General features: G+C 40.5%; 1 protein-coding gene across 1 annotated transcript in view; it reads left to right on the forward strand.

The window, feature by feature from the left end:
* The window catches only part of si:dkeyp-19e1.3 (USP6 N-terminal-like protein), a 67,309-nt gene that overhangs the window by 45,077 nt on the left and 8,251 nt on the right, over window positions 1-13,981 (forward strand). Inside the window, exons 3-11 of the mRNA XM_060915083.1 lie at window positions 1,390-1,475; window positions 1,760-1,799; window positions 2,553-2,633; window positions 2,728-2,835; window positions 6,705-6,814; window positions 9,590-9,638; window positions 12,212-12,332; window positions 13,368-13,462; window positions 13,572-13,637. Of these exons, the coding sequence (XP_060771066.1) occupies window positions 1,390-1,475; window positions 1,760-1,799; window positions 2,553-2,633; window positions 2,728-2,835; window positions 6,705-6,814; window positions 9,590-9,638; window positions 12,212-12,332; window positions 13,368-13,462; window positions 13,572-13,637 (756 nt within the window). The remainder of the gene's footprint in view (window positions 1-1,389; window positions 1,476-1,759; window positions 1,800-2,552; window positions 2,634-2,727; window positions 2,836-6,704; window positions 6,815-9,589; window positions 9,639-12,211; window positions 12,333-13,367; window positions 13,463-13,571; window positions 13,638-13,981) is intronic.

Below are 13,981 nucleotides of genomic sequence, written 5' to 3' on the forward strand. Positions count from 1 at the left end.
ACTTGTAAAAGTGGATTTAATAAGTGTGGGGTTTTTTTTTCTTTCCTTCTTGAGTTAATTTGTAAATATACAGATGCACATTTACCTCAGTACAATGCACTGGCTGATTCCCAAACTCCCTGTACTACAAATAACTGCACTACTTTGGGACAACCTAGTGAATAAGAAACCATTTGGGATTTGACTTAACTGAATGATGGTTAAATTAAAAAAAAAAAAGTGTTCTTTGTTAAAACTGTGTTAAAGATGGTGAATATTCAATTTTATTCTATCCACATTCACTGGATATGAGCAGTCGCACTCTCTGATTGGCTACTCTATGACTAGGATATCAGCTCATATACTGTGAGTAGAGAAAAACAAAATGGTCAAGCGGGTTGCTGAACCAACCGAGGACAAAGTAAAAGCTCAAAAACAAAACACCAAAAAAAGCGACAAAATATGGAACGAAAGTATTTGATGGTAAGAACGTATCTTTTTTTTTTTTTTAAATTATTTTTTTTTTCAAGAATTAATATTATCGCATTTTTCACAAATTGCTACTGTGATTTTGCCGATTTGTTTACATTCTAAGCAGAAATTATTTTGTCGGACGTTTTGTATAAAGTTTTTTTTTATTTCTCGAATTTGCAAAAAATAAAAATGCTCTGTTTCTCAAAATCCAGTGAATGTGGATAGAATAAAACAGTTATTCCACTCCATCTCATCATACATGGCTTATAGCTATCAGCTCATGTACGCCTTGATTTCATGGAGTAACTGTTAAATAGACCTATTATTTGCGAAAGTAACATGCATTAATGAAGTAATAATTTCGGAAACAGAACTTGTGTGTGTGTGTGTGTGTGTGTGTGTGTGTGTGTATATATATATATTTTTTAATTCATTTTTAAAGTTATTTTATTTGCTGTAAGTATAGAAATACTGTCATTACTGTGTCAATGTTTCTGGTTGAATAAACCTGGAATATATTCAAACCATTCATTTTAGTGTTTTGTATTTTGCTGCATATCCAGTCAAAAACACATTAAAATTGTACTGTATAATTTAGTCTTAATTTGTCATCTACCACAGTCAGAGCAATATTCAACAAGTTTCACACATTTACCTGTAATGTAATGTACAGTGGTGCTTGAAAGTTTGTGAAAATTCTAAAGGGTTCACAAACTTTCAAGCGCCACTGTAACATTTCACATTGTTTGTCCATATTTCTCAGCACTAGCACTGAGTGAAGACAAACAAAGGGAAATTCAACATGAAAGTTTATTTCATTGTGTAATAATGTGCCCCTCCTCGTTTCCCCAGTACGTACTGTTTTTCCTTGTGCTGGTTCTGCTTGTTCTTTGGTCCTGCTTATTTCTCCTGAAGGCTGTATTTGAATGGTTGCAGGGCAGAGCAGAGGGCGTTCACATTAACTCTTGGGAAGATGCCCACTACAGCATCTACAAGGTCATGGACCGCTTTGGCTTCCTGCAGTAAGTCATGTAGTGTTCTTCACTGTCCTGCAGCTCTGTTCAGCCAGCTTTAGTGTTTTGGATTAAAGATGAGCTGGACACGAGACATTAATCACTGATGCAACAACTTGTACTTGGCAAGCCATTTTATTATGGACTACGTGCGTCAGTTGGAGCAGTTTGTGACCCTAAAAGCCATACGCTAGGGAAAAGTTTTTGTTTATAATGATGGACATTAATGTGAAGTACTGTGTGTGAGTCTAGTTTTGTGTCTCATTTTATTACTGTTGGTTTTATTTGTTCAGTGAGGAGGAGTTACCCACACCGAGTGCAGTGGAGGAGAAGGTCAGAACACCACACACATGCGCGCGCACACACACACACACACACACACACACACTGTTCATGCATCCAGGTGGGTGACCATCTCATCTCATCTCATTATCTGTAGCCGCTTTATCCTGTTCTACAGGGTCGCAGGCAAGCTGGAGCCTATCCCAGCTGACTACGGGCGAAAGGCGGGGTACACCCTGGACAAGTCGCCAGGTCATCACAGGGCTGACACATAGACACAGACAACCATTCACACCTACGGTCAATTTAGAGTCAGTGGGTGACCAATTAAAGGAAAAAGAAATACTAGAGGGAAGGTCACTACGTATATCGCCGCAAACCAATACAAGGACATTCAGGCTGATCATATTAATTAAGTGATGAAGCATTTCTGCCCTGATGTGAGCGATCTCCTCCAGGATGACCCTGCCCCCATCCACACTGCACAGGGACTCACCTAAATGCTTTGCTGAGTACGAGAATAATATTAATCACACAGTATGACCTTCACAGTCATAAGATAACGTGTGTGTACTGTGTGTGTGTGAGATTTTCGTAGCCCAAAACTTTATTCAGACACTTTGTTAGGTTTTCTTTTAGTTTATCATCCATGTGTACTTAATTATGTATTAGATAGATAGATAGTTAGTGAGTGAGTGAGTGAGTCAGTGAGTGAGTGAGTCAGTGAGTGAGTGAGTGAGTCAGTCAGTCCATTTTCCAGGTTCTTCCCATTCATCATCAGCTTTCTTAATGTTCTGCCCACAGCATAAAATTCAGGAGATGGAAAGGGTGGCGAAATGGCTTAAGATGGTGAGAAACTGGAACAGGTACCATAACAGTGAGAAGGTGAGTGGTATAATGTTCCGGTTACTGTGGGCACAGGTAATGGATCCCAATCCAGTGATCCCATTCTAAGTATGTGTGTGTGTGTGTAATGCAGATGATAAAGCGTGTTTATAAGGGGATTCCCCTGCAGCTGCGTGGCCAGGCCTGGGCTCTCCTCCTGGAACTGGAGAAGGTGAAACAGCAAAATGAGGGGAAATATGAGGTAAGGGATTTGGGCAGGATGTGTTTTTTGAGCTTTCCTTTGCCCAATTATAGCATAAGTACAGGAAGGAGAGGAGATCTGTTTGGCCAGACATGCTTAAGTCTTGTTTTTTTGTTCTGGGACCATAGTTGGATAAATTGCTTTTAAGGTTTAATGATGAGATGAAGTCTCACTCAGACTCAGCAGGGGGTGCTTCATTAATTGTGGAGTAAATAGGTCATGTAAGTGAATTCCTGACAAAGAGAAGCTATTCAGTATCACTGGAGATGAAGGTTTTATGAACTCCAGCTACATATTCACTGGGGAATTGCAGTTATGCAGCACAGATTAATTGGGAATATATCATCTGTGAGTCATTAGCTCATCTGGCCTGAAGGCCAATGAGTTATTGCCATGGCGTGGTGTCCGTCATCCACAGTTCACTTAAATCGTATCGCCTCCTTTAATTCTCCACAGATTTCCGTTCCGATTGTTTTGTTTGAAAGAACTCATCACTCTGCAGAAAACTTAGTCGTTGTATTGTCAATTTTTTTTGCTAGCAGGTTAGTTATTATTATTATAATAAGTTCAATTTATATAGCACCTTTTTCAAAACCCAAGGTTGCTTTACAATTATGGGGGGAAAAAAATCCACCAAATAGAGGTCAGGATGTCATTCCAGTGGTGTAGCAGCCACAGTCCCACCAAAAGGCGCACGAAAATAAGTCCCGCACAGCCGCCACGCCGCCGCTGGGCAACATCACTTGGAACGCCATGCCATGGATCCACAAAGCAAGCACAGACGCACCGCTACGCAGAGCGCTGGTATGTCCCAAACTGCCTGCACAGCCGCCGTGATGCCACCAAGCAACGTCGCTCGGGACATCACGCCAAGCACTAAAGCACTGCTGCACAGAGCGCTGGACAACCACGATGTTAAAATGAGCAACGAGCTCATTGCGGTCTATAGCTAGTAGCACAGGCATTACCCACGACGAACCAAGGCCTGGAGGGAACCGACGCCCAAAACTGGGTCTGGCGCTACACCACAACTGGCAGACAAAAACAAACCTCAAACTACACACACACAAAAAAAATTAAAAATTAGGCCAAATTAACAAATTTTCCAGGCTTCTTACTAGAATTTTACCTCATTTCTCATCCAATTTCAGTTCTGATCAATGTTTTGGGTCGATCTTCCCAAGAGGAACAAAACTTGGTTGTTTTTTTGTTGATTTTCCTGTTGTAAACAATTTGTTTACAACGTTATTTTTCAGTCAAATCATATCTTTTTCCTCAATTCTCAATGATTTTCAGTTCGGATTTTGTTTGAAAGAACTAGACCTTCTGCGCAGAACTTGGTCACTGTATTGTCAAATTTTTGCTAACAAATTAGTAATTAGGTCAACTTAACACATTGTCTTCTGACTAGAATTGTATCTCCTCTCTCACTGATCATGCGAATTCAGTTCTGATCAATGTTTTGGGTCGATCTTCCCTTGGGGAACAAAATTTAGTCCTTTGTTGAGTTTTCTGTGGTAAACAGTTTGTCGTGGAGGTTGGTCCTCTCTCATATTGTCACATTTCAGGTCTGTTTGGTATTTTGGTAGTCATGGTTGATTTGATGGCAGGCCAGATGAGCTACTATGTCCTTGACGTTCTGGTGTTTTATATCAGAGAGTTAAATCCCACACTAGACTGCTGATTGTCTGGTAATTAATTCTGTTTCCTTTCCATGTTTACCAATGACAGAGCCATGGTCACACAAGGGTATGGGCTGGAAATTGTTTAAATCAATACCCTTGTTCAATGTTAATGTACAGTGGTGCTTGAAAGTTTGTGAACCCTTTAGAATTTCCTATATTTCTGCATAAATATGAGCTAAAACAACATCAGATTTCCACACAAGTCCTAAAAGTAGATAAAGAGAGCCCAGTTAAACAAATCAAACAAAAAAATATTATACTTGGTCATTTATTTATTGAATCATTTTCCTCAACATTACATATCTGTGAGTGGCAAAAGTATGTGAACCTTTGCTTTCAGTATCTGGTGTGACGCCCTTGTGCAGCAATAACTGCAATTGAACGTTTCCGGTAACTGTTGATCAGTCCTGCACACCGGCTTGGAGGAATTTTAGCCCATTCCTCCATACAGAACAGCTTCAACTCTGGGATGTTGGTGGGTTTCCTCACATGAACTGCTCGCTTCAGGTCCTTCCACAACATTTCCATTGGATTAAGGTCAGGACTTTGACTTGGCCATTCCAAAACATGGACTTTATTCTTCTTTAACCATTCTTTGGTAGAACGACTTGTGTGCTTAGGGTCATTGGCTTGCTGCATGACCCACCTTCTCTTGAGATTCAGTTCATGGACAGATGTCCTGACATTTTCCTTTAGAATTTGCTGGTATAATTAGAATTCATTGTTCCATCAATGATGGCAAGCCATCCTGGCCCAGATGCAGCAAAACAGGCCCAAACCATGATATTACCACCACCATGTTTCACAGATGGGATAAGGTTCTTATGCTGGAATGCAGTGTTTTCCTTTCTCCTAACATAACGCTTCTCATTGAAACCAAAATGTTCTACTTTGGTCTCATCCATCCACAAAACATTATTTTTCCAATAGCCTTCTGGCTTGTCCACGTGATCTTTAGCAAACTACAGACGAGTAGCAATGTTCTTTTTGGAGAGCAGTGGCTTTCTCCTTGCAACCCTGCCATGCACACCATTGTTGTTCAGTGTTCTCCTGATGGTGGACTCATGAACATTGGCCAATGTGAGAGAGGCCTTCAGTTGCTTAGAAGGTCCTTTGGTCCTTTTTGGCCCTGAGGTCCTTTGTGACCTCACCGACTTACACGCCTTGCTCTTGGAGTGAACTTTGTTGGTCGACCACTCCTGGGGAGGGTAACAATGGTCTTGAATTTCCTCCATTTGTAAACAATCTGACTGTGGATTGGTGGAGTCAAAACTCTTTAGAGATGGTTTTGTAACCTTTTCCAGCCTGATGAGCATCAACAACGCTTTTTCTGAGGTCCTCAGAAATCTCCTTTGTTCGTGCCATGATACACTTCCACAAACATGTGTTGTGAAGATCAGACTTTGATAGATCCCTGTTCTTTAAATAAAACAGGGTGCCCACTCACACCTGATTGTCATCCCATTGATTGAAAACACCTGACTCTAATTTCACCTTCAAATTAACTGCTAGTCCTAGAGGTTCACATACTTTTGCCACTCACAGATATATAATATTGGATCATTTTCCTCAATAAATAAATGACCAAGTATAATATTTTTGTCTGATTTGTTTAACTGGGTTCTCTTTATCTACTTTTAGGACTTGTGTGAAAATCTGATGATGTTTTAGGTCACATTTACACAGAAATATAGAAAATTCTAAAGGGTTCACAAACTTTCAAGCACCACTGTAAGGGCTGACAATTAGTTGAGCATTTATTTGACACACAGTTAACATAGTTAAATTTTTAGAATTTTGTTTTTCATAATTGGAATAGGTAACATTTTAATTTTGATATTGCAACATGGATTGTGATTTCATTCATAAAACATTCATAGTCATCCATAGCAATGTAATCAACCTCCATCGTACCTCTGAATACGTAGTAAACGGTTCTCTCAATAACGGAACCTCTTGAGATTTTTCTCTGATGTTTTTGAGGAGGATTGAATGAACAGAACAAGACACACTGTTCTCTATACTGATCCCCCCCCCCCTTTTTAGTATTTAATTTTCATAGCTCAGCTGTGCATGACAGCTAATGTATGTAAATTCAGCACTTTCTTCTCGATCATCCAGCCAATCTGTATTGTTTATTTCAGCTGAAATAATGTTTTATTTGTTCTGGGGTGTTTTTTGCAGAAAATGAAGGAACAAGCCAGGAACTTCTCGACAGAAATCAAACAGATTGACCTGGATGTCAACAGGACTTTTAGGAATCATGTGATGTTCATGGACCGCTTTGGAGTCAAGTACGTCTCATGCTAAACTCGCACAAACCTACACACAAAAGTAAACGGACATTTTAAACAGCAGTATAAATTCATATCTGTTTCAAGATGTAGGCTGCTATCATTGGTCTCGGTCTCTTTCAGTTGCCCTTCAGAGAAAGATTAAATGCGCTAATGGTCTGCTTTGTCTTCCTGTCACACTGAAAACCACACGTGCCCAGCACTTTCGGTGGATTTTCACTTCAACAGAATCATTTCCACCTCCAAAAAAATTCAGCATTGTCTGTTTTCCTTTAATCTCCTAATTTCCTTTGCTTGACTGTGAAGGTTTTTTTTTTTTTTTTTTTCACCTTTCCTAGCTATTGTATGTTTGCGTTTTAGCTCAGTGGTCTTGTGTTCTGGTGGTTGTGAAATAAACACTTTGGACTTTGTAAAGCTGCAACCAAAACAAAAGCCACTTCCTCTCATACTTTAAAAAAAAAAATGCAATTTCCTGTAAGTGAACAAGGCGTTACAGGAAGTAACAGCCCACTGCTCAGTGCCCAGAATAAATGTACCATTTTCATCCTAAACAATAACTGTCTACTTTTGAGGCTAAAATGATGTCCTGTGGTTTCCGTTTGTTCATCAGTGACTCAGAGACTCGTCATGGTTAAAATTTCTGGTTCACATTGAGACGTCAAAACAAAGCTTATATCAGAGAGGCAGATTTTTTTCACACAAAGGACATAGTGGTGTATCTGATTGGTGTTCTTTCGGACACGAGTGGGATTCTATTTAGAGGACGCCAAAAGCAAACATGGCTTTATAACCTTAAGCAATGAATTGTTCTGTAGTCTGTGCTCACAAGGCAGCAGGACATGATGTGGCTTCACACATCTATGTGGTTGAGCTGGACTGCACACAGTAGAGGAAGTGCAATGAAATTGCATCAGTCAGTGTCATCTCACCTCAGCAAGGAAGATCTACACCTGCCCTCTACCCTGTTAACATCTCTGTGCATGCATGAGCAACTCTATACACAGTTCTTTCATGCACCTGTTTCCTGTTTTCCTGTCAGTTCTCCTTTAACAGAATGGAGTTTCATGGTTTTAAAGTCAAGTTATTAAAGCTAATCTCTTTTTGTATGTACAGTGGTGCTTGAAAGTTTGTGAACCCTTTAGAATTTTCGATATCTCTGCATAAATATGACCTAAAACATCAGATTTTCACACAAGTCCTAAAAGTAGATAAAGAGAACCCAGTTAAACAAATGAGACAAAAATATTATACTTGGTCATTTATTTATTGAGGGAAATGATCCAATATTACATATCTGTGAGTGGCAAAAGTATGTGAACCTCTAGGATTAGCAGTTAATTTGAAGGTGAAATTAGAGTCAGGTGTTTTCAATCAATGGGATGACAGTCAGGTGTGAGTGGGCGCCCTGTTTTATTTAAAGAACAGGGATCTATCAAAGTCTGATCTTCACAACACGTTTGTGGAAGTGTATCATGGCACGAACAAAGGAGATTTCTGAGGACCTCAGGAAAAGCGTTGTTGATGCTCATCAGGCTGGAAAAGGTTACAAAACCATCTCTAAAGAGTTTGGACTCCACCAATCCACAGTCAGACAGATTGTGTACAGATGGAGGAAATTCAAGACCATTGTTACCCTCCCCAGGAGTGGTCGACCAACAAAGTTCACTCCAAGAGCAAGGCGTGTAATAGTCGGCGAGGTCACAGAGGACCCCAAGGTAACTTCTAAGCAACTGAAGGCCTCTCTCACATTGGCTAATGTTAATGTTCATGAGTCCACCATCAGGATAACACTGAACAACAATGGTGTGCATGGCAGGGTTGCAAGGAGAAAGCCACTGCTCTCCAAAACGAACATTGCTGCTCGTCTGCAGTTTGCTAAAGATCACATGGACAAAGCCAGAAGGCTATTGGAAAAATGTTTTGTGGACGGATGAGACCAAAATAGAACTTTTTGGTTTAAATGAGAAGCGTTATTTTTGGAGAAAGGAAAACACTGCATTCCAGCATAAGAACCTTATCCCATCTGTGAAACATGGTGGTGGTAATATCATGGTTTGGGCCTGTTTTGCTGCATCTGAGTCAGGATGGCTTGCCATCATTGATGGAACAATGAATTCTGAATTATACCAGCGAATTCTAAAGGAAAATGTCAGGACATCTGTCCATGAACTGAATCTCAAGAGAAGGTGGGTCATGCAGCAAGACAACGACCCTAAGCATACAAGTCGTTCTACCAAAGAATGGTTAAAGAAGAATAAAGTTAATGTTTTGGAATGGCCAAGTCAAAGTCCTGACCTTAATCCAATCGAAATGTTGCGGAAGGATCTGAAGCAAGCAGTTCATGTGAGGAAACCCACCAATATCCCAGAGTTGAAGCTGTTCTGTATGGAGGAATGGGCTAAAATTCCTCCAAGCCGGTGTGCAGGACTGATCAACAGTTAGCGGAAATGTTTAGTTGCAGTTATTGCTGCACAAGGGGATCACACCAGATACTGAAAGCAAAGGTTCACATACTTTTACCCCTCACAGATATGTAATATTGGAATCATTTTCCTTAATAAATAAATGACCAAGTATAATATTTTTGTCTCATTTGTTTAACTGGGTTCTCTTTATCTACTTTTAGGACTTGTGTGAAAATCTGATGTTTTAGGTCATATTTATGCAGAAATATAGACAATTCTAAAGGGTTCACAAACTTTCAAGCACCACTGCAGTATGAGCATAATTGAAATCAGAGCTTTAAACAAACCACCACTTTTTTTTTTTAAACAGACAGCAAGCCCTGTTCCATGTGCTGGCAGCATACTCTGTCTACAACACGGTGAGTGTCAGTTCCCTAACACAGGAAATTATGTACTCAGCAGAGGAGGTATGAAGGGCACTCGCCTTACACACCTTGTTTTTGCCAAACCCTTTTACTTTCATCTCACTTGGCCTTGATGGAGTTGGGTAAAGCTCAGCAAAAGAGCGTCTGAACCATATAGTGGTGGTGATCTGAAAGTATAATAATAATAATAGTTAATGTATTATATATGTATGATGTACAGAGTAACACAAGACAGGCTGTGCTGTTGTATGAAAATAATCCATTCCTCTGAGCAGAAGAGTCACATATGCCGCTTTTCCACTACCAACGCGGCTGAGTTGGGCTGAGCCGTGCCGTGCTGAGTTGGGCTGAGTGGGGCTGTTGCAGTTGCATTTCGACTACAACCACGCTGACCCATGCTGGCTGGAAGTGGGTGGACACATTGGGTGGAGTTAGCGAAAGTGGGTGGACGTCACGCGATGTCGTTAGGCGGCGCAAACAGTGACATCAGTGATCTTTTAAGCAGTAGTCTCACGATAGTAAACAATAAACATGGAGGACATGGAGTCGTTAGTGTTGCTGGTCTTGGTGCTGTGGCTTGTTGTCACCGACAACGCCAACAGATACTGGCAAGAGCGTATAGATGAGGCGAGGCGCATAAGGCTTCAGAAATTCTCGTAATTCGTAATTCTCCTTCTTCCGGGTTTACGGTGTTTACAGATCCCAGCGTGCTCGCGGGGCGTGTGGGCATGTGAGGACACTCCTCCTCACCAATCAGTGCACAGGGGAGTGTCTGCTCACGCCCCTAGCCCCACTCAGCTCGGTTTGGCTCGCTTCAGCCCCACTCCAAAACCGTGCGAGTTTTGGGTGCTAAGCAGGGCTGAAGCGAGCTGAGTTGTGCTGCTCTAAGGTAGTCGAAACGCGAGCCGTGTCGGGCTGAAGTGAGCTGAAAAAGGGTAGTGGAAAAGGGCCAAAAGTGTGAACACTTTGTGAACACTTCCATAAATGTTCGATAAATGTCTCCCAACAGAAAACTACCACATATCAACAGTTATACGCTTGTCTTCATTAAAGGTCAACACTTTGTCAACAATTTTTATCCCCCGCTGGCCGAAAGGCCCGAAGGGGGATTATGTTGTGGCGATGTCCGTCCATCCGTCCGTCCCGGGAAAGGTACTCGCCTTCTGAAATCAACTCCTCTCACAATTTTTGGAGGAATTTCACGAAACTTGACAGGATTCTTTGTTATATGTCGGTAATATGCATATTGCAGTTTTGTTCAATTCAGGTCGCATTTTACCAGAGTTATGGCATAGTTGCCAGTGGGGGATATTGTGCTCTCAGAGCACTCTTGTTTTTAAAGATGCATTTATTTTTAACCTTGGATTGTGTGGAGCTTCTGCCGTACAAGTCCCTGTGTGAATGAGCTGTTACTATAGAAACAATAACGTATCAAATGTGCACTAATATAAACCTGTCATTTATGTGACAGTCGAAACTACTGTCAGAGCTGTGCATTTATTTAAAAAAAAATTAATCCACACCTTCTGCTTCAAGAACCAACTGCAGTATGGTAAAAGTATGGAATAAGATGCAGAGAGCCGTTTACCACTCAGAAGTTCTTCTTGTACCTTAGCAATTTTTTATTTATTTCTTAATTAATGTGTGTTTTAACCATTTATAGTAACATTTAATGTTGTGCACAACAAGTTAGTTTCTGTTATATAACAACTATAAATTATGCATCAGACCTGGCGACTTGTCCAGGGTGTACCCCGCCTTTCGCCCGTAGTCAGCTGGGATAGGCTCCAGCTTGCCTGCGACCCTGTAGAAGGATAAAGCAGCTAGAGATAATGAGATGAGATGAAATTATGCATCATAATAATAATTCAGTAGGTGTTCAGAGTTGGGGTAGCACAGTGGTGTAGTGGTTAGCACTGTTGCCTCACAGCAAGAAGGTTCTGGGTTGAACCTTATGGTCGTGTGGGGTCTTTCTATGTGGAGTTTGCATGTTCTCCCCGTATGCGTGTGTGGGTTTCCTCCGGGTGCTCTGGTTTCCTCCCACAGTCCAAAAACATGAGGATTAGGTCAACTGGCCACTCTAAATTGCCCATAGGTGTGAATGTGAGTCTGAATGGTTGGTTGTCTCTGTGTCAGCCCTGTGATGACCTGGCGACTTGTCCAGGGTGTACCCCGCCTCTCACCCATAGTCAGCTGGGTTAGGCTCCAGCTTACCTGCGACCCTGCACAGGATAAGCGGTTACAGATAATGGATGGATGTTCAGAGTTGACTATGTCTAGCTTAATTATGCTTTTTTTTTTCATAATTACTGTGAAATTTTATAATCAGCACAAAGCCTACATAACGCCCAGTCAGAGCTAATAGAATGAAGACCACAAGAAAATTCAAAGACAGACACTGATTAAACATTTGAATCTGATTTTTAAATGTTCCTAAATTGGCCTGGATATTATTTGCAATTGTACAGTTATTTTGTATGCAAATAATACTTTGTTGATTCAAGTAAGGCGTAATTGCACCTGTGATAATAACTGATAGGTTGGGTTTTCTGGGTTGTTTTCTGTAGGAGGTGAGCTACTGCCAGGGCATGAGCCAGATCGCAGCCATTTTGCTGATGTTCCTGAATGAGGAGGAAGCATTCTGGGCCTTGTCTCAGCTTCTCACCAACCAGAAGCATGCTATGCATGGTGAGATGGTCTTGTCTACTGTGTGAAGAAGGTTTTAGTTTTGTTTTGTTTTAAGTATACATGTAATAGTTATTAAAGGTAGACTGCCTTTCAGATTTTTCAAGTGTAGGTCATAAAAAGAATTTTCCCTGACACACAACAATTTTTGTTTAGTGGACTGAAAGCTCCTGAATTTGAATCACAGACTTCGAACTTTATTAGGGGTTTTTATTTATTTATTTTTTAAAATATTAAATAGAACTATTAATGATTTTAGGGCCACGAGGCCCTAAATTCTCCACTATTTTTTTTTTCCTGCTTCACCATGACCCAATTCAAGATACTACGTCATGCATCACATGGTGGGCTTTCCTTGTTCGCACAAGGCATTGTGGGAAACAAATTTGAAACAGGAGAGAAAAATGGAGGACGTGAGTGTGCAAATGAAACGTGAAAGACCGACTACAGTAACAGAAAGTGAGAAGAAAAGATGTTATATTGCGAAAGAAAGGAAACGTAGGGCCAAACTAATAAATATCGGCGGTCAGCGAGCACCTCGGTGTGATCAGTTGTTCGTTTAGTGACAGAATGATGGAACGGTCAGTGCACGGTCAAGGTAAACCTGTAGATGGCAGTAATGCAGCACTGTGGATGCCAGCTGCTGTAAAACCCAAAAGAAGAAGGTAAACCTGCACATGCGCACACAGACTTCCTCTGTCTGCTTGACTGCACGAAGTAAGCGATTTCATGCACATTATTTGTGAGGGAATCCCCTCAAATTAAATAACTTCCCAGCCACAGAATGGCCTGTTTTTGTGAGACATTACAGAAATAAACATGTATCACAGTGACCAAATATCAGAGGGAACTAAATGTCACCTTTTTTTTTTTTTTTATGAAATCGAAAGGCCGTCTAGCTTTAAAATCAGATGAATTTCTTTCATAATGTTTATCTAAATGCCTGATTTTCCTGAGTGATTAGTTTGTTACAGTGAATAATTTTAAATTAACTTTACGATGTAGTATTTACAATGTCATCTGTCTAATGACTCCCAGGATTCTTCATCCCTGGCTTCCCCAAACTGCAACGCTTCCAGGCTCATCATGACCAGATCCTTGCTAAACTCCTTCCAAAACTCAAGAGGCACTTGGTAAGGCTTTTTTTTTTCTCCTTTCTTCTTCTTTCTAATATATTTAGTTACACAGGAACTTGAAACTGTTTGAGACCTTTACAGGCTTATGTTTCTGACTCTCTTTCAGGATAAGGAGCAGATGACTACTGGTATATACACAACTAAATGGTTCCTGCAGTGTTTTATCGACAGGGTGAGGAGTTCTCCACATTTTGGGTTTCTTTTGATTTGTCCATATGTCCTACTTGAACCATGGAACACTGTTCGAGTGGTGTTTCATTAGCTTTTAAGCAAACATTGAACAGAAACCTCACTCCATGAGCATCCACACTGGGTTAAGATGTATATACAATCACCCAAATAGAAGATGTGTTTAAGACTTTAGAAATATATATACACACTGTATATAATTTTGTCTTGGAAGTAACATGACAGTCATAGGTTCTGCGTTTAAGCTGATAAAATGATTGGCAATGTATATAGAAAGGATAATATTTAGACACAGAACAAAACAAAAGAGCTTTGGTCTTCAAAAAT

This window comes from Neoarius graeffei, chromosome 2, assembly GCF_027579695.1.
Source record: "Neoarius graeffei isolate fNeoGra1 chromosome 2, fNeoGra1.pri, whole genome shotgun sequence".
NCBI lineage: Eukaryota > Metazoa > Chordata > Actinopteri > Siluriformes > Ariidae > Neoarius > Neoarius graeffei.